This window comes from Musca autumnalis, unplaced genomic scaffold (assembly GCF_047663935.1).
Source record: "Musca autumnalis isolate F117 unplaced genomic scaffold, ASM4766393v1 scaffold_5, whole genome shotgun sequence".
NCBI classification, from domain to species: domain Eukaryota; kingdom Metazoa; phylum Arthropoda; class Insecta; order Diptera; family Muscidae; genus Musca; species Musca autumnalis.
Window position 1 is genome coordinate 12,634,178 of NW_027412088.1, and position 21,193 is coordinate 12,655,370.

The 21,193-nt window shown below is 37.4% G+C and overlaps 1 protein-coding gene across 1 annotated transcript in view; it reads left to right on the forward strand.

Moving 5' to 3' along the window:
- Ipk1 (Inositol phosphate kinase 1) overlaps positions 1–21,193 on the forward strand; it is a 376,999-nt gene that overhangs the window by 338,962 nt on the left and 16,844 nt on the right. The window contains exons 6-9 of the mRNA XM_073992548.1: positions 1,414–1,514; positions 12,615–13,109; positions 16,751–16,809; positions 17,010–17,147. Of these exons, the coding sequence (XP_073848649.1) occupies positions 1,414–1,514; positions 12,615–13,109; positions 16,751–16,809; positions 17,010–17,147 (793 nt within the window). The remainder of the gene's footprint in view (positions 1–1,413; positions 1,515–12,614; positions 13,110–16,750; positions 16,810–17,009; positions 17,148–21,193) is intronic.

Sequence of the window (21,193 nt, forward strand, 5' to 3'; positions counted from 1 at the left end):
GCGTGTCTTACGACACCACTTTATAGAGAAGTTTTACATGGCTGAAATACTCAGGAAATGTCGCTTACATTACTGAGGGGTATTTTGCCACCGTTGAAAATTTTGATGTTGCCTGACCGGGGAATCGAACCCACGACCTTCTGCGTGCAAGGCGGATGTGCATACCATTGCACCACGGTGGCACCCATGCTTCCTAAGACCCTTTTCCAAAAAAAGGGCACTTCTAAAGGTAAGGATTTTTCCTAATATGTTTTCCCAAGAAAAGGGTGCTTTCTAAGACGTTTTTCCATGAAGGGTTCTTCCTAAGATGTTTTTCCAAGACAAGAGTGTTTTCTAAGGCTCTTTCCAAAGTAGAGGCTGCTACCAAAGGACCCTAGGTTTCCAAAGGAAACGGTGCTATCTGTTGAAAGGAAACGGTAGTACCATTTCTAAGGAAAGGGTGCTGCCAAAAGGAGCTACCTTAACAAAGAAAAAGTTTGTGCTACCTTTTCAAAGTAAAGGGTGCTACCAAAGCACGTTAGCTTTCCAATTGAAACGGTGCTACCGTTATATTGCTGTGGTGATGGTTTCAATCGTGGCCGACGCTCGCTCCGAAATGAAGGCCGACGTGCCAGAAAACATTGATACAGTACGTGAACTGATAATACAAGATAGTCATGTGACATATCGTGAGAGTCATTCTTGGACATTTCTCCCACTAGCTTACATTCGAAATTGTATGAACACCTAGCCTCAAAAAAGTATAGTTCTCGTTGGATCCTGTGTCTATCGGTACAAGACATTTTGAAAAAATACACCACGATGGTAAATACTTAAAAATACTTTTATGAGATCGTCGCAGACCACAAATCATGGGCCTATGCATATGAACCCGAAATGAAACAGCAATCGCCAGAACATGCTGTTGAAGCGCTCATAAACCACAATTTCTAGTTGTCTGAATTGGCGTGGAAAAAATGTTTCAATAATTGGTTTGGACTCATGGAAAAGTGTATAAATCATCCTGGAGAATACTTTAGAAAATCTATTTTTGATGATAAATTTTAGCTTTTTCATTATTATGCAAGAAACTTATATTGAAATTCTCGTGATAAATTCTGGAACCCGCCAAAGTTTAACGATATTTTATACAAAGCCCTTCTGAAATCAAGAGGAGCTCCCGAGTTCATGCTCCATGACTTGACTTTTTTTTTTTTGTGAAGGTTAGGCGTACCCAAAGGAACTGTTCTTATAATTTATACCCTATGACCAGAGTTTTGTCCTTGTTAATTACATTTTAGTACAACTTTCAAAGCCACAATATTAAAATATATTTTCATTTGCAGTTCTCCTATTTCCCTTTTTAATTTGTTTTGCAATACTACAACGTCCCCTAATACTCATTCTTTTTTTATTATTTTGTTTCTTTTACAGTTAATCGCTTGGATAAAGAATTTGGTGGCCATTACGGTTTGTTACTGCCAGATGCTACATGTTTGCCAGCAGAGTTCGATATTTTATTTTCCAATTTACAGGTAAAACCAATTTTCTTGAAAATACTCCCCAATACCCTCTTGCATTCTAACTCACCGACACTCTCACAAACACGCCAAAGCCAGCCCTCCAAAGCAATTTAAAAGCCTCCTACTACGCACCCTAGGGTGAAGGTGACTGCAACACTGAAGCTTTTATTCGTGTTTTTTATGTTCCTATTTCTCCCTCTTTCATCTAAAGCTGCGCTACATTGTAGATTTACATTGTACAGCTGCATTGAATGAACATTTCGTTAAAGGTAGTGGTGGGTGGCTGGAGAAGTCCTTTTGTTTATTTCCTTAGAAAATAATAAATCATCCATGTAATTTATTTTTTAAGTTTTCTGTTTTTTTTTTGTATTTCGGTGCCCCTGGTTTCGGTTAGTTTATTGCATCAACCGATTGCTGCTGCATGCAACAACATGTTACAGCACAACATGCAACACAATACCACATGTCGTTTGTTCGGCTACCTTGTAACCATTGATTTCGTGTGTTGTTTTGCAATTATAAAAGAAAGAGAGCACAAGTGTTGGAATTATGAAGGCTTTTGTTCGTTGGGGTTTTTAGATATTAATTAAGATTCGTCATAAAAAAGGAAAGAAGAAATGGGTAGCAATTAAATTAAAAGTTTATTAATTCTTTAGAAATAAAAAATTTAATAAAGAGGAAATATTGAACATGTGTTTTCCAAACTGGATACACTGCACCATATCTAAAAAGCCATACTTCAAAAACAAACTACCAGATCATGTTCCGTAAACGACTTTAGTCTTCTATTTTGTTTTTGTAGACTGCTCTGCCATGCCAATTTATAGATATTTTTAAGCTTATAGCCTAACTTTCTTTGAAGTTTCAGTGGTCAAAAATCATCTTTACAAAAATAGCCGTCATTGGTTAATGTTTTGATGTAGTCTCCATGCAGGAGCACCTCTCTATTTTGGGTATCTTCATGTTTTCTGCAACATTTCCCAAACCTATGGGGAGTTGTATTGTCATATCCACTTCAAAAATTATAGATCTAGCTGCATGAATTTGTGTAGCCATGGTGAGGTACCAATTGTGTTGAGTTTATTTACTCTGAATCGGTGCCAATCCATAATTTCTGTCTTTCTATGCCTCAGGCAGTCCGTTGATAATGCAATTCAATTCAATATTCCCCGTTGTTTTGGTACAGTCACAGTTACCGACACCTCTGGAATAGGACTGCGTATCTCATACATAGCCAATCTGCAATCATAGGTCACTCTCGAGTTCATAGTTCATGGCATGAGGTCTGGGAGGGACGACTGATTTATTTGGCCGCCGCTAGTACCTTCCTCCACCTTAAACCCAAACTTAAACAAATTTGTAATGTCTAGCCCAGGTATGTCGGTTTGGTATGGAGACATTTACTTGCAAAATTAATGGAGATGGGCCGTAGCTTTGCTTAATATGACGATCGGTAATGATTTGGACGCTCGCATGTCAAATGTGTGAAACCGAAACTACCTTGACTACCGGCGTCTAAAAGGAGCTCTAACTGTTTGGAATTGGCAATTCCTCTGAAGATTATTTTCATTTATTATCAAAAGCTAAATTATGTGTGCCTCTGCTATCTATTTTCCTCACATCTCATTAATCTACTATTCATGGATAGAGGGGAATTGTGCGTTTTTGGGAGCGTTATGGATCGACCAAAGTATCTATATATATGAAAAAACTGTAAAAGTTAAGTTCAAGCTCTTCATACTCTTTTTTACATGATCGATCATCTATCTCATGTAGGGCGGGTTCAACTGACTTGTCTTTGATATACTGGTGATTAGCTTTGCTAAATGTCGGTGGAATCCAGTTGAGTTCTAATTTCTGGGTCCAGAAAACTGTCCATTGTTTTTAGTAGAAAGAAGAATACTAATTCGAAATGTAGGGATGACGTAGGGGATAAAAGATACCAAGGAACGGTCCTGACCGACTTTAACATGGCAAAGTCCAAAATTAATCTTGGTCCCTCTCTCATCTCAAGTGGACACTGACCTCCCCGTGGTGTCATCTGGGGTAGCTGCCTTTAACACTCGTTAAAGGTAGTGAGCTAAAATGTGCCGCACGTTCATCCATAAGAACATTGAATACTTGGGTTTGGGCGCCGGGTTAGCAGCCTACTATTAAAAAACGAAAGAAAAGAAAAACAAATCCCTCTAAAGTTCGCGAACCCTGCTAACGTTTAAGGACCATGATCTGCGAATCAGCACCTCGAATGCTCGCACTCTTTATAGAGAAGGTGCAGTTTACGCATTGGCAGATGTACTTAAAAAGTTCAAGGCCTACATTACCGCCATACAGGAAATACGATGGATTGGGAAAGGCTTCACAACAACACCTAAAGGTGACGCACTGTATTACAGGTTGTGGATTTGTAGTGGGTCGGAGGTTAAAACACCTGGTTTCCAGCTTCACGCCCAGTGAATGAAAGACTCGATGCAATTCGATTAAAAGCAAAATTCTTCAACATCAGCTTTATTTGCGCTCATGCTCCCACTGAAGACAAGGACGAACAGACCAAAGATATATTTTACGAACGCATAGAAGAAACTTATGACCGTTGCCCTGCCCATGACATTAAAATTATACTAGGCGATTTTAATGCCAAAACTGGAAAAGGGAATATCTTTGGCCCAACAGTCGAGAAATTCACTCTCCATAGCGAAACATCCGACAATGGTATGAGGCTGAAAGACTTTGCAGCCGGAAAAAACATGGTGGTTAGCAGTGTCAGATTTAAGCATCTCGATATTCATAAGGGCACCTGGCTGTCGCCAGATCAAAGAACAAGAAATCAAATTGATCACGTTGTAATAGACGGAAGACAATCATCGAGTGTGTTGGATGTACGATCGTTTCGAGGGGCAAACATAGACTCGGACCACTACCTTGTTGCAGCAAAGGTACGTACCAGATTAAACGTAACAAACAAAGTGCGAACAGACACGACACAGTTGGACATCGGTAAGCTGCAATCACAACAGATAGCCACAGCATATTCCACTCAACTAGCCCAATTGCTTAATCAAAGCACTCCTCATCCCGATAACATTTCAGCGCAATGGCAAAACATTGCCCACTCCATGCAAACTTGGATACCAGAGACCTCCACCAAGGAATCCATGGTATGATCAGGAGTGTCGTGCTGCCACCGAAAAGAAAAATGCGGCATATAGGGCTACTTTACAATCCGTAGTAACGCGTAGCGCACGAGAGAGATACAGGGAGAAAAGGAGAGAGGAGAAACGTCTTTTCCGCAGGAAAAAGAGAGAGATGGAAAATCGGGGGTGTGAAAAAATCGAGATGTACAGGAGACAGAATGAAGTCCGAAAATTCAAGCATCAAACTGATGGCTTTGGTACAGGCACATCCTCCTGTAGAGACCAGCAAGGTAATTTGGTAACTGATACAGATAGTGTTCTCAGTTTATGGAAAGAACATTTTTCTAAACTGTTGGTATCCAATAGCAGCGAAGACGACGAAGATACCACAGTCCCAATCCCAGAAGATGGTATTGAATGTATACCGCCCAACCAAGATCAGATAAAGGCAGCAATAAATCGGCTGAAGAATAATAAGGCAGCAGGAGCCGATGGCTTACCAGCCGAGCTGTTCAAAACCGGAGGCGACACGCTGATAAGGTGTATTCATCAGCTTGTTAGCACCATCTGGAAGGAAGAACGAGTACCCGACGATTGGAACCTGAGCATCCTGTGTCCCGTCCATAAGAAAGGAGATAAGACTTTATGCTCCAACTATAGGGGCATAAGTCTTCTCCCTATCGCCTACAAGATAGTGTCAGGGATATTATGCTAACGACTAAAGCCCATGGGCAACGAAATAATTGGACCTTACCAATGCGGCTTTAGACCTGGCAAGTCCACCATCGACCAGATATTTACCCTGCGGCAAATCCTGGAGAAGACCCACGAAATGCAGATCGACACCTACCACCCTTTTGTCGATTATAAAGCGGCCTTCGACAGCTCGCTACGTTCAAAGTTATTCCAAGCCATGCCTGAATTTGGTATCCCCGCAAAGCTCATTCGGCTTTGTAAAACGACTCTAACTGACACAAGATCTTCAGTTAAAATTGGAAAGAACCTCTCCAAAGAGTTTTGTACCAAAAGAGATTTCAGGCAAGGAGACAGCCTTTCGTGTGATCTTTTCAAAATCCTGCTAGAAGAGGTTATACGAGAGTCAAACGTCAAAAGAAGTGGCACAATCTACACCAATAGCCACATGTTACTTGCTTATGCTGATGATATAGACATCATGGGACGATCAGTAAAAGAAGTAACCGATGCCTTTATGAAGGTCGCAGGAGAATCTGCTAAAGTGGGTCTGGCGGTAAACGGCGAGAAGACCAAGTTGATGGTGTTGACGCGCAGTGCGTCCATTGAGCTCGGACCAACTGTTGAAGTTGGTTCGTATAATTTTGAGGTAGTAAAAGACTTCAAATACCTCGGCACCGCCGTAAACACAACAAACGACATCAGTTGTGAAATAGAAAGAAGAATTGTATTGGCCAACAGATGCTACTTTGGCTTAAGTAAGCACTTTAAAAACAAAGCCACAACTCGTAAAACAAAAATAACGCTTTACTAAACACTGATACTACCAGTGCTCATAGAAAAATTCTTCGAAAGATGTACGGACCAATCTGCGTTAACGGTGAATATCGACGTCGCATGAACCACGAGCTGTATCAGCTATATAACGACATCAGTATAGATAAACATATCGAGATGCAGCGATTGCGTTGGCTAGGCCATATCATAAGAATGAGCCATGATCAACCCGCTAAAAAGGCGTATAAATTCGGGCCGCGTGGCGGTGCACACAGAATTGGCAGGCCAAAGAATAGATGGCGCAAACTATTGGATGAAGAGATGACAAGGCGCGGTATTCCAGAAAGCGAAGCACTAAACAGAGAGAATTGGAGATCTTTTCTTAGTTCGGTCTATGGAACGAATGTTGTGTAATGGGCCAGCTAAGTAAGTAAGTAAGTGTGGAAATGTGGGACACATTTAGCTCTCTCCAAAGTTTCGGAATAATAATAACACAAATATACTTAAATATCACTTTCAAGATTACTAACAACTTCACCGCTTTCTGCAGCATAGCTGGTGTTATGCCGTTTTGTCCCGGACATATTTAAGGCTAAGAGGTCTATATAGCCTACACTAATCTTGGGTGGATAATTACCCTATCTATGGGAGGCTGATATGAAGTGCAGGTCACCATCAATATCCATATACATAGAAGGGAAGTAAATCCCTATAACACGGTCAAGAACCTCTTTTGTCCAGAGAAAATGAACTCCAAAAACAAGTCCCGGATCTATATCCCAGAGATAGTCATTTCCTTACTTATGGTTTTGGTGTCCCGAAAACAACTCCAGGATCCGTAGACCAGAGATAGTCATATGCCATACTAAGGGTTTTGGAAACCTCCCTCTAAAGTCTCACTTCTTGATTTCATTTTTGGACTTACCGAAATTAGGCTTGAAGAGATTCAAGTCATTACTAATTTTCTTTACGAAGAACCGCAAATTCTATGGATAGAATACCTAAGACTTCTCTACCGATAAAATACCTTAGAGTCTATTACGGGTAGATGACCCAACTGTTTTCTGTGGATAGAAAACTTACTGGCATATGAGTCTCCTATAGGAGAAAGAAAAAGCTACGTAATATGAATGAAATCCTACGTTGTATCAATGAAATTTGTGATTGATTTTGAGCTTCATTGAATAAATAAAAAAAGTTTCATTGAGTTTCATTGAAGTAAAATTAACGAAATTGTTCATTAATGCAATGAAACTCTTTCATTTATGCAATGAAACTTTTTCGTTAATGCACTGAAACTTTTTCATTAATGCAATGAAACTCCTTCATTGATGCAATGAAACTTCTTCGTTGAAGCAATGAAACTTTTCCGTTAATGCAATGAAAAATTTTCATTAATGTAATGAAACTCCTTCATTGATGCAATGAAACTTTTTCATTAATGCACAGAAATATTTCATTGTTGTAATGACACTTCTTCATTTATTCAATGAAGCCTTACGTTGGTTCAAAATCAATGACAAATTTCATTGATATGTTATGAAGTCATTTCATACTCACGTAATGAACAAATATGAAGTCAATGCTAAATATATTTATTTCATTTTATTGCAATTAGTTTTGACCAGTAATACAACAAGTCATATTTAGTACCTCAGGTATTAAGCACATTAATGATAGTATTGAGCGTTGTCATCTGTAAGTAAAATTAAAACAATAAACAAATTGCTAACAAATTGACTGGTTTTCTAAACAATAACTTACCTCCAACTTTTGCCGCTGAGTCATCCCCTGTATACGTCCACGATGTTAGGATACAGCATTTTTTTCTTAAGGGAGTAGTGCTTCATTGGCCACGGACAGTTTTCGTAATTCCACTGATCATTGGATTTTATATTTTTTATCTCCATTGCAACTATAAATGAAAATTAAAAAAAAGTAAATAAACCAACACATAACAACTACAAAAAATAATTTAACCAATATTTGAATTTTCATTTCACATTTTTAAACACTTCATACTTACTTTTAGCGAAGTTAATTATCCTTTTGAGCGTTGTCATCTGTAACCAAAATTGAAAACCATAAAACAATTTTTAGTAATTTATCTGATTTTCTTTCTAAACATTAACTAACCTATAACTTTCTCCGTTGGACAATACAACATTTTCATTTTCTAAGTGAGAGATGCTTCGTTAGCCAATGGTAACAGTTTCTCCGCCATTCCACTCATCTTTAGATTTTTTTGAATACTTCCATTACAAGAAAAATATAAATGAAAATTCACTTAAAAGAACAACTGAACACCTAAAAAATAATGTTTACATTTTCTTTTCATGTTAAACACATCACAGTTTTTAAAGTTAAAAACACCAGACGTAAAATAACTTTTTTCATCCACACTTGACTATGGTTTAGCGCAAACTAAGACAATGTTCTTGTACATCGTTTGATGTAGCTAAGAAAGCGGTGGTTGTTTTGCCAACACGTGTTTTTTCTACTTGTTAAATACTCACACACAAACACAACAAATGGAATTCAATGAACGACAATACAAACAATAACAAAGAACTGAGAAGAGCATTCTTTTTAATGTGGATGAATATTTATGTATACCAACGCCAATCGGCAACAGTAGCGAATTTTTGTACAGTTGATGACGTTTCTGCTAGTTTTGGCAAATATTCATGCATACATATTTATGTATGTGATTCTATACATATGTATGTAGCCAATATACAAATGTGTTCTTTTTATGATTGTCAAAAATTTAATTTGTTTAATAGTGGATAGATTATCTGAGGGTCTTTAGTGGATTGAAAACCTAAGGATCATCTACGTATGATAGATTTAATGGTCTTCTACGGAATGAAGGCCTAAGAAATTTCTATGAGTAGATGATCTAAAGTTCTTCTATTGATAGATTACTTAGGACTATTTCATAGATGAATGGTCTCCTACCAGCAGACATTTTTTCCCAGGCTACTTGATAGGGCAATGGGGGTTTGATAAGAACATCACTGTTACCCCGACTTCCTCAATTGTCCGTCAATCATTGTTATGTGATTCTATACATATGTATGTAGCCAATATAGAAATTTGTTCTTTTTATGATTGTCAAAAATTTAATTTGTTTAATAATGGATAGAGTATCTGAGGGTCTTTAGTGGATTGAAAACCTAAGGATCATCTACGTATGAAAGATTTAATGGTCTTCTACGGAATGAAGGCCTAAGAAATTTCTATGAGTAGATGATCTAAAGTTCTTCTATTGATAGATTACTTAGGACTATTTCATAGATAAATGGTCTCCTACCGACAGACATTTTTTTCCCAGGCTACATGATAGGGCAATGGGGGTTTGATAACAACATCACTGTTACCCCGACTTCCTCAATTGTCCGTCAATCATTGTGATTGTTTAGTTCTGAAACCGTCTATGCTCCGAATTTATTGAGAGTTGTTCTCCTAGGATTCCTATGGGATATTTACTTCACTCGAGTACAGAGATTTGACAAATAATATCTTGTAGTCCCAGAAGGAGCACCAATGTATTTACTCTCCAATTTCTAATTGTGAAACATTCCTTCAAACACTTTTGAAGATAGAACCAACATTTTTTGCATCCATATATAATGGACTCTTTTTTATTCGGGGTATAAAAAATTAGGCCAGGCCAGACATAACGTTTTATTGTTTAATAGTGAATCAAATAAGTAAACATTTCAGTCGGCTTTGCCGACAGAGATGTACCCTCAGCCTGTGTAAATTGATAATTAAAAAAAAACGTATGTGTTTAGGGGGGTTTCAAAATGTTGGGCGTATGAAACGAAAAAAATTTAGATTAGGATTAAAGTTCAAGAATATTGCGGAGGAGGTACTTAAAGGAATGGACTGCCATATTCCATTATGGAAGTGGATCTTATTTTGGGAATCATATATTTTCGATAGATATCGTGCCCACTAGTCATTTCAGTGGTTCATCGTATAACTTTAGGCCCAGTATGCCAGGAATAATGGACTTGTCCACGGAAAACATAATATCGCTGTAAACAGGAGCACAACAAACAGTATCGGTATACATTTCCAAAGAATCTTCGAACAGACCATAAACTGCACTTAGATACAAATGTTGAACTTTTGTGGGGGAAGGTACACTAAGGAGATCGCCGTTATTGCTCAGTTTAGAAGTTAAACTAAATTTGGACAAAATATTAGGAGATCCAAAGTTTGGACCAAATTGGTTGCCCTAATCAAGGAATGTCGTGCATACCATTTTAGTTATATATTTAAATATTGGGGGAAGTACCAGAAGTTGTGGACCGGTACGGCCCATCTTCGATCTGAAACAAAGATTGGACAAAAGTATGGACTCGCCACTGAAAAACTTTTACCGTCGTAATTGAGGCAGCCAATGCAAGTTGCTTCAACAAAAATCAAAGTGATTCTAGAGCAGGTATTAATGGGAACTTATCCGAAATTTTGTGTGGGAATTACCCAAAGGAGTGGACAAATATAGTCCATATTCGAACTTGATATATATTAGGATGTGTAAAGTATTGACCAAATCGGCCACTCCCTTCAGGAGTTATTGTGCGCACGATTTTTCCGAACATTTTTGAACTACCTGAAGGCGTGGACCGATATGGCTTATCTTCGAACTTAAACTAAGTTTGGATAAAATATAACAAAGGCCAAATTTTGGATCGAATCGGTGCATCCGTTCGAGAGTTATCTTGCGATCCAACCACTACACACGGCGTCATAGGGGATTTTTGCAACTTTAGGCTATTTTCTAAGGAAGTATGGGCTTGCCCTTGTTTAAACTTGTACCGTCGTAATTGAGGCAGTGCAAGTTGCTTCAACAAAAATCAAAGTAATTCGTGAGCAGGTCTTAAAGTGAACTTTTCTGAAATTTTGTGTGGGAGGTACCCGAAGCAGTTTACCGATTAAGTCCATATTGGAACCTTATCTTATTCTGGTAGAAATCTCACGATGTGCAAAGTAAGGACCCATCGGTTATTCCCTTCAAGAGTTATCGTGCGCACAAATGTTCCGTACTTATGTGGGGAAGGTACCGGAAGGAGTGGACTGATATAACCCATCTTCGAACTTAAACTAAGTTTGGACAAAATATTACGAGAGCCAAATTTTGGACCAAATCGGTTCAACCGTTCTAGAGTTATCGTAAGTACCAGCCAGCCAGGCAGACGGACGGACATGGCTAAATCAACTCCAAATTGTCTGAAACGGATTTCGTACAAACATGCTTGGGGTCTAAAACAATTATTTCGATGAGGCACATTTTGCCCGTATGAAAGTGTACATACCCTCGTTATCATAAATGCTGAGGGTACATATAAAAAAATCAATCTAAGTTTTTGTCTTAAACGTGTTGTGCGGCATATTGTAGCTTACTACCGGTAACGGAAGTAACGGAAGTTATAAGGCGAAACCACAGACTCGTCTGCAGCCACTTGAGATGAAAGAGGGACCAACCGAGATATTTTTCAAACTTGAAATTTTTCTGGTGTTGTGGAAGCCACAGTTTAACGTTACAAATGAAAATTAACTTCCCAAAATAATTGACGTAAATATTGCCGTAATTTTCAACATCATTGCAACATTTGTCATTGATGCGTATAAATTGTCCCGAGAGAAAATGTACCAAATGATCAGTTAGATTTTCCTAATTTTATTCATTTTCGTTCGAAAAAACTCTGATACTTTTTATCATTGCAAAATGTTCCTCAATAATCTTGTAACACAGAAAACTCTTGTCTTTAATGAAGCTAGTCAAAACTTTAAACAAGTTTTTTTAAGTTGCAAAAAACTGCAAAGCTTCTCAAAACTCTACACCACAAATCTCTCAAATTGTCCAAAAAAATGCTCATAATTCATCTTAAAGTCGTCTCCCAAACGGATTTATTGACTGAACAAAGACACATATTCTCGAGTTGTCCATATGAGATAATCCCCCCATTCCACTGTGGTTTGTGCTTGGCAGTGTATCCTGTTTATATTTGTTGTATATTTCACTCTCAATTTAATGCTGAAACAGCAAAAAACAAAACTTCGACGTCTGGTCACTTGTTGTGGTTGTGTTAGTACATTTTGTTTTTTTCCATTGCCACAGCCAGCAACTAACTGATGGCTTCCAGTCGTTTTTTCCGGGATCCATTCACATACAGGAGGACTATGCATCATTGGATATCTGATTTTTGTTTAAGTTTTATTCTGTCAGTATTTGTTTTGCAAACTACAAAAAGAAAACAAAAACCTCTTCCAAAGTCCGCTGTGATTTTGAATGTGTTTAAGTCTGGGGTTTTTGTCTATGAAATTTATTATTTTTCATGGCATTTGGCTGCTTACATGTGTGTGTGGGCGTGTGGTGTTTGGAGAATTTCTTCTTTTTGATTTTTTGCAAGGATACCTGGCTGTTTGTTATCTTTGAATGTTGCATTTCTCTTTTCTTTTTTTTTCATGCTTCATGGGTCATTTTAAAACAAAGTCAACACAACAATATTGTCATTGTTCTAGCCGCTGTCCTGCTGATGACCAGGCTGACGCTGGTGGAGCTGATGATGGTGGTGCCAAAAACAATATTTTCCTGGAAGATACATTCGCCATTGAAATAAAACCCAAACAAGGTTGGCTCTTGCCAAACGATGTTAACAATTTATTTGATATAAAGCCAACAACAGCAGCAGTGCAACAACAAACAACACCAACTACAGCGGCAACACCAACACAAACATGTTGTTGTGTGCAAGAAGTGGGTGCCGTCAGCTCCACAACATCCAAAGGCTCATTGAAAACATCAGCTGACAAAGAATGCTTTACGGCCACTCAAAATAAGTCATCCATAACAAAAACTACAACATCTCCCCAACAACAAACACCATTGCCAGCCGAACGAGAAGCAGCAGCTACAGTGGGAGTTGCAAGTTTCTTGCATGGTGAGAAGGACATCAGGTGTCGCTACTGTAGTATGCAGTTTTTAAAGGTAAATTTTAGTTTTAAACGAAACAGGAGTTGTTTTTACTATTTGAAACAAATTGGCGGGTACAGTGGTGTAGCAGTAGATTGTTACTTGAAATATGTGGTTTTTATTAGTATAACTTTTGGGTACAGAATGTGAAATATAGTTACACAATTACGATATTTACAAAGATCACTTTAATCACTTGCTCATAAAGCAACGTACAACAGATTCCACGGTCGTTCTGTAGATGAAAGTCCTCAGTGCTTCTATCACCGAGGATAGTCTGTAGACAGCAATATGTGGGTCTCCATAAAAATTGAAAGGGTCTTCTACAGAAAACAAGTTCAACGTCATTTTCGTGAGAAAAATAACGACAGTAGATAGAAGACATAGATAGAAGACTTGAGGGTCTTCTATACATAAAAGGTCCGAACCCAAATTTCATCCGTAGATAAATGGCCTTATTGTCATCTAAACAGACAATAACTAACACTTTTTTATGGATAAAAACCTTAAAGGCTCCAGAGAGTCTTCTAGAAAATTTTCGGTTTTTTTCTATAGAAAGAGAATTAACCTAAACCTATTCTATATGGCTAGCAGACCTAAGGGTCTTTCTTGGATAGAAGACTTAAGGGCCTTATATGGATAGAAGACCTAAGGGTCTTCAAGGGACCTAAGGGCAGTCTATGGTTAGAAATCCTAAGGGCTTTCTATGAATGAAAGACGTAATTGTCTTCCATGGATATAATGCCTAAGATTCTTGCATGGATAGAAGACTTAAGGGTCTTCTATCGATAAAAGACTTAAGGGTCTTCTATGGTTAGAGGACCTAAGGGTCTTTTTTGGATAGAGGTCCTAAGGGTCTTCTATGGATAGAAGACCTAAGGGTCTTCCATGGATAGAAACCCTAAAGGTCGTCTACGGATAGAAGACCTAAGGGTCTTCTATGGATAGATGACCTAACTGTCTTCAATAGATAGAAGACTTAAGGGTCTTCAATGGATAGAAAACTTAAGGGTCTTCTATGGATAGAAGACCCAATGGTCTTCTATGGATAGAATACCTAAAGGTCTTCCATGGCTAAAAGACCTATGGGTCTCTTGCGGAAAGAAGACCCAAGGGTCTTCTATGGATAGAACACCTATGGGCCTCTATGGATAGAAGACCTAAGGGTCTTCTATGGATAGAAGAAAAAGGTTCATCTATGGATATATGACCTAAGGGTCTTCTGTGGATAGAAGACCTAAGGGTCTTCTGTGGGTAGAAGACCTAAGGGCCATCTATTTATAGATAACCTAAGGGTGTTCTATGGATGGATAACCTAAGGGTGTTCAATGGATAGAAGACCTAAGGGTCTTCTATGGATAGAATACCTAAGGGCCTTCTAAGGCTAGAAAACCTAAGGGTCTTCTATGGATGAATGACCTAAGGGACTTCAATGGATAGAATACCTAAGGGTCTTCTATGGCTAGAAATCCTAAGGGTCTTCTTTGAATAGAAGATCTAAGGGTCTTCTACGGCTAGAAGACCTGCATGTCTTCTATGGCTTAAAGACTTAAGGGTCTTTAAGGGATAGGAAACCTAAGGGTCTTGCATGGATAGAAGACTTAAGGGTCTTCTATAGATAGACGAAAAAGGTTCATCTATGGATATATGACCTAAGGCTCTTCTGTGGATAGAAGACCTAAGGGTCTTCTGTGGGTAGAAGACCTAAGGGTCATCTATTTATAGATGACCTAAGGGTGTTCTATGGATGGATGACCTAAGGGTCTTCAATGGATAGAAGACTTAATGGGTCTACTATGGATAGAAGAACCAAGGGTATTCTACTGATAGAATACCTAAGGGTCTTCTATGGTTAGAAATCCTAAGGATCTTCTTTGAATAGAAGATCTAAGGGTCTTCTACGGCTAGAAGACATGCATGTCTTCTATGGCTTGAAGACTTAAAGGTCTTTAAGGGATAGGAAACCTAAGGGTCTTGCATGGATAGAAGACTTAAGGCTCTTCTATAGATAGAAGAAAAAGGTTCATCTATGGATATATGACCTAAGGCTCTTCTGTGGATAGAAGACCTAAGGGTCTTCTGTGGGTAGAAGACCTAAGGGCCATCTATTTATAGATGACCTAAGGGTGTTCTATGGATGGATGACCTAAGGGTCTTCAATGGATAGAAGACCTAAGGGTCTTCTATGGATAGAATACCTAAGGGCCTTCTAAGGTTAGAAAACCTGAGGGTCTTCTGTGGATAGAAGACCTAAAAATCTTCTATTAATAAGAGCATCTTTCAATGGATATTAGACCTGAGGGTCTTCTATTGATAAAATAACTAAGGGTATTCTAAGGCCAGAAAAGGGTCCCTTACGGATAGAAGACGCAAGGGATTCTATGGAGAGAAGGCCTAGGGGTCTTCTATGGAGAATAGATAGACTAATTAAGGGTCACCTATAAAGACCTAAGGGTCTTCCATGGATAGAAACCCTAAGGGTCTTCTACGGATGGAAGACCTAAAGGTCTTCCACGGATGGAAGACCTAAGGGTCTTCTATGGATAAAAGACCTAAGGGTTTCTATGGATAGAAGACCTATGGGTCTTCCATGAATAGAAGACCTAAGGGTCTTCTATGGATGGATGACCTAAGGGTCTTGTATGGATAGAAGGCCTAATGGCCTTCTATGGATAGAAGACCCAAGGGTCTTCTATGGATAGAAGACCTAACGGTCTTCTATGGTTAGAGGAGCTAAGGGTCTTCTATGGATAGGAAACCTAAGGGTCTCCCATGGATATAATACCCAAGGATCTTCCATAGATAGAAGACCTGAGGGACTTCAATGGATAGTAGACCTAAGGGCTTCTACGGATAGAAGACATAAGGGTACTCTATGGTAGCAGAACTAAGAGTATTCTATGGACAGAAGACCTAAGGGTATTCTGTGAATAGAAAGGTCTTTTTCTACGTGCAGAATGTCTCGTTCTATGGATAAATGTCTCCTTATATTGGCACAAGATCTATGGGTCTACTATGGATAGTAGACATAAGGGTTTTTTATAGATAGAAGACCTAAGGGTCTTCTGTGGATAGAAGACCTAAGAATCTTCCATTAATAAGGGCATCTTTCAATGGATAGAAGACCTGAGGGTCTTCTATGGACAAAATTCCTAACGTTCTTCTGTGGATGGCAGACCTTAGGGTCTTCCAGGATAGAAGACCACAGGTTATTTAGAAGGCCTGATAATCTTCCATGGATTAAAGCCTTAAGGACTTGAAAAAGATTGGCGTCCCGAGTGGCTTCCATGGATAAAAGACCTAAGGGTATTACATAGAACAATACCTGAGAATCTCCGTAGAAAGAATGCAGAAGGGTGTACTCCAGATAAATAAATGAAAGACTTGAGGGTCATTGAAAAGTCTACCATTCCTAATGAATTGTATGTACATACATACATAAGAGGTCGTAGGGGTGCAGAGGGATTGTAGAGGATATTTAGATGTTAATATCCAAATGCCTTTATCGGTTTAAATTGTTACAAGTAGTGCTAAAAATATATTCGGAAACTCTCCACTGTGCCTTATTAAATTTTTATTTATTTTTTTTTTTACTTTATGTTTTCGTTGTTGTTCTAACGCTGTTGTGCTTCATCATTCTTCGTTTCCTCCTTTAGTTACAGCAGAAAAAAATTCAGCAGCGCAGCAATTACTGTCCCATCGATTTGTTTTCCGGGTAGGTATTACAATGACAATTTATTATCTTACAGCCAATATCAAAATCAATTTCACTTTCAATATGGTTTTTATCATTTTAACGTTCTTTTTTTGATATTATTTTTCTTTCTTCTCTTTTTTGCTCAATAATCGATGTGTCGTTGTCTTTTTGGTGCTTTTTTGGCTTTTCGTATGCATATTTATGGGGTCTATTGAAAGTGTGCCAGCTCGAATGCGGAATGCTTTGCATGCACTTTTTACATGTCCCCAGAATAATTTACGTTTCTTCAAGAATGGCATCGTTGTGTTCGATGACCAACTTAGCCGCTTGTCCAAAATTGAAGATTTATTTCCGAGGTAAGTCAAAAAACGAAAAAAAGAAAGTTGAAAATAGTTATATGAAACCGAGTATAAAATATAGGCAGATGGGTGGTTGGTTATAAAAAAGAAAGAACAACGAAAAGGATATTCTTTAAAGCGAATATAGGATATTTTGCAGTTTTATGTTTAAATTGTGTGAAACCTTTTTACTATACAATTTCCATAAGTTCCATTAACACGTATGTATTTGTAGATGTAGGCCAATGACCAATGATGTTTCAGGGGTTTGAACAGATCTATAGGTCTTAAATATGTCTTAAATATTGTACTACATTTAAAGAGTTTTGAACGCATTTTATAACGTTTTCGCATATTTCCTATCTTTAATTTTATATTAAATTAACAATTTCACGTACATAAATCATATCGTTCTCCATACTCTCCATTAGGTCTTAACAATCTTACCAAAACAGGATAATAATAATAAATAACTGTCAACCGTGTATTGAATCCCTGCTAGTTATTTTTTCTTGCCCTGCTGGTACCTCGCGACCATTAATAACGAACAATTTTCACCTTTGATTGCATTTAAAAATTATTGACTCAACAACCATTGCAGTAACGTTTCTTTGCACTCTCGCTCTCGGCTTCAGTTGCACAAAAAACCCATACGATTTGAAAACGATAAAATATAAGTGCACTTTGACAAGCGTACAACTACTACCAGTCCTTCCCAAAATAACCATAAATAATGAAAATAAATATATTTTCTTACAATTTCCAACCGAAAAAAGGAGAAAAATAAATAAATTCTAACAACTAACCAAAAACATCAGAGACTGAAGCCAAATAAAATTGCAATGTAAACTGAAGTCATATGTGTACCAACACTTCGCTGCAGATAGAGAGAGTAAAGCTTAGAATAACCCAAAGAATAAATAGAAAAATAAAACTACAATCAGACCATTGAACCCAAATGCAATGGTCTCAACTAATATTTGCACAACTGTGACACTTGGTTGTTGCTGCACCACCGCATACGAAGCTGAGAGGAAATAAATGTTGTTGACTTGGTTATCAGCAGCATCAAATGAAAACAACTTTACAGCAACAATAACGCCAACAATAAATATTATGTTGGTTGTTAAAAAATGTACATACATATGTATAGATGTATTTGTGTTGAATTGTTAAGTGGAAGAGTACAAAAATTACCGAAGGAATATGGTCAGAGTAAAAATATTTCAAGATTAAAATAGGGTATTGTTAAAGTGTATATTGTTGTCAGCACAGAACATGTGGTTAAGACAACATTATATATTTTTTTCAATTGCCCTAATTTACTATTAAACTATGGTTGATCAGACCATCCCAGCCAGCATTTTTTGAAATTTTTAATCAAATTCGAGTCTTTTTTGATCCGACTGCATGATTAAAAAGCTGGAATATGAGCTCATTTTCTGATCATAAATGACTCCTTTGTCGGGAGGAAAACGTAACCTCAGGCGACTCTTCTAAACAAATCACAAATGAGTCTTCCTCTGCATTAGCTTCGAGTCATTTTTGCCCATTTTCTGATGGTATATAAAGTCCTTCTTCGAGTCGTATTTTAATCATTTATTGGTGATTTGTTGATTAATTTGGTACTCTTTTTCGAGTCTTTTTTGAGTCATGTTTATTATCGTTTATGAGTCTTTAAGGAGTCATTTATGAGTCTTTTTATTAGACGAAAACATTTAAAGAATTTTCTTTTTATTCTTCTTTTCTTGTTCTTTCCTTTGTTGTGTTGTCTTTTCTGCTTTGCTATGACTTTTAATTATCCCCTTTACCTGAACATGTGTTGTGTTTGTCTATACTCTTAATATCCCAGATAGCATTTGGAAGACTGTTTTTTCAAAAATCACATTGAGGAGTCTTTTTAGAGTCCTTTTGGTGATCAAAAACTGATTAAGTCGCTTGTGTGATCAGAAAGGGACTCGAAAGTGACTCCCTCTAGTGATTAAAAAGAGTTCAATTTAAAATACAACAATAAATGTGTAGCAATCACAAATTAGTCATTGAAGTGTTTAAAATGTGACCATTTTTTTGTTATTTATTGTCACATTTTGATCATCTGGAAGATTGAAAAGTTCTTAATCAAAAAAGGGTCATGCAGGTGTTTGAAAAGTGATTATAATTATGTATCTTCTGATCATATTTTGAACAGTAAGGTGATTAAATACTGATTGCTTTGTTTTATTTTTATTTGGTTGTAAATAAAAAAATAAAATTCTCATATACACTTTCTACAAAACTTTGATATAAATGTATCGTATAATATTAAAAGTATAGACAAACACAACACATGTTCAGGTAAAGGGGATAATTAAAAGTCATACCAAAGCAGAAAAGACAACACAACAAAGGAAAGAACAAAAAAAAAAGAATAAAAAGAAAATTCTTTTAATGTTTTCGAGACTCATAAACGATAATAAACATGACTCGAAAAAGGGTCCCAAATTATTCAACAAATCACCAATAAATGATTGAAATGCGAATCGAAAAAGACTTTATATACCATCAGAAAATGGGCAAAAATGACTCGAAACTAATGCAGAGGAAGACTCATTTGTGATTTGCTTAGACGAGTCGCCCGAGGTTATGTTTTCCTACCGACAAAGGAGTCATTTATGATCAGAAAATGAGCTCATATTCTAGCTTTTTAATCGTGCAGTCGGATCAAAAAAGACTCGAATTTGATTAAAATTTTCAAAAAATGCTGACTGGGATTATACGTTACATTTATATCAAATTTTTGTAGAAAGTGTATATGAGAATTATTTTCAACAAAACAAAAATAAAACAAACAATCAGTATTTAATCACCTATCTGTTCAAAATATGATCAGAAGATACATATTTATAATCACTTTTCAAACACCTGCATGACCCTTTTTTGATTAAGCATTTTTCAATCTTCCAGATGATTAATATGTGACAATAAATAAAAAAAAAAATGGTCACATTTTAAACACATCAATGATTTATTTGTGATTGCTACATATTTGTTGTTGTATTACAAATTGTACTTTTTTTAATCATTACAGGGAGTCACTTTCGAGTCCCTTTCTGATCATACAAGCGACTTAATCAGTTTTTGATCACCAAAAGGACTCCAAAAAGACTCCGCAATGTGATTTTTGAAAAAACAGTCTTCCAAATGCTATCTGGGATATTTCTTCTCTGCGTGTAAATGTGTGAAACAATTCTACAAAAATATCAATGCCACATGACTAAGTTTCGTATGACAGAGCTTCTTGGTCCGTTCTTTATAATACAATCAAAAATGTGTCTCATTGAAAAATGGTTTCGGTCTGTTCCTGACAATTTGGAGTCGGTTTTGCCCTGTCCGTCTGTCGCGTTGGCTGTAGCGAACGATAACTCTCGAACAAATCAACCGATTTAGTTCAAAATATGATCCTCGTATATTTATACCTTCAGCCTTTTGGCTAAAGAGGGTATAACCACTTTGATACGACCAAAAATGTGCCTCATCGAAATAATGGTTTTAGACCCCAAGTATGTTTGTACGACATCCGTTTCAGACAATTTTGAGTCGTCTGTCTGTCTGCCTGTCTGGCTGGTGCGCACGATAACACTCGAACAGATCAATCGATTCGGTTCAAATTTTGGGGACGAAATATTTTGTCCAGGATTGATTTAAGTTCGAAGATGGGCCATATCGGTCCACTCCTTCAGGTACCTCCCCCACAAAAGTTCAAAAATGTTCGGAAAAATTGTCCGCACGATAACTCTTGAAGTGAGTTACCGAATTAGTGCATACTTTGCACATGGTGACACTTCTACCAGACATAGATGAGCTTCTAATATGGACCCTATTGGTCCACTCTTTCGGGTACCTCCCACATAAAATTTTGCTTAAGTGCAGTTTAAGGCCTCTCGAATCGCTTTGATTTTTGTTGCAGCCACTTGTATTCACTACCCCCATTACGACGATATAATTTATTTCAGGAGCAAGTCCATACTTCCTCAGAAATCAGCACGAAAACTGCAAACAACCCATATAATACCATGTGTCGTAGT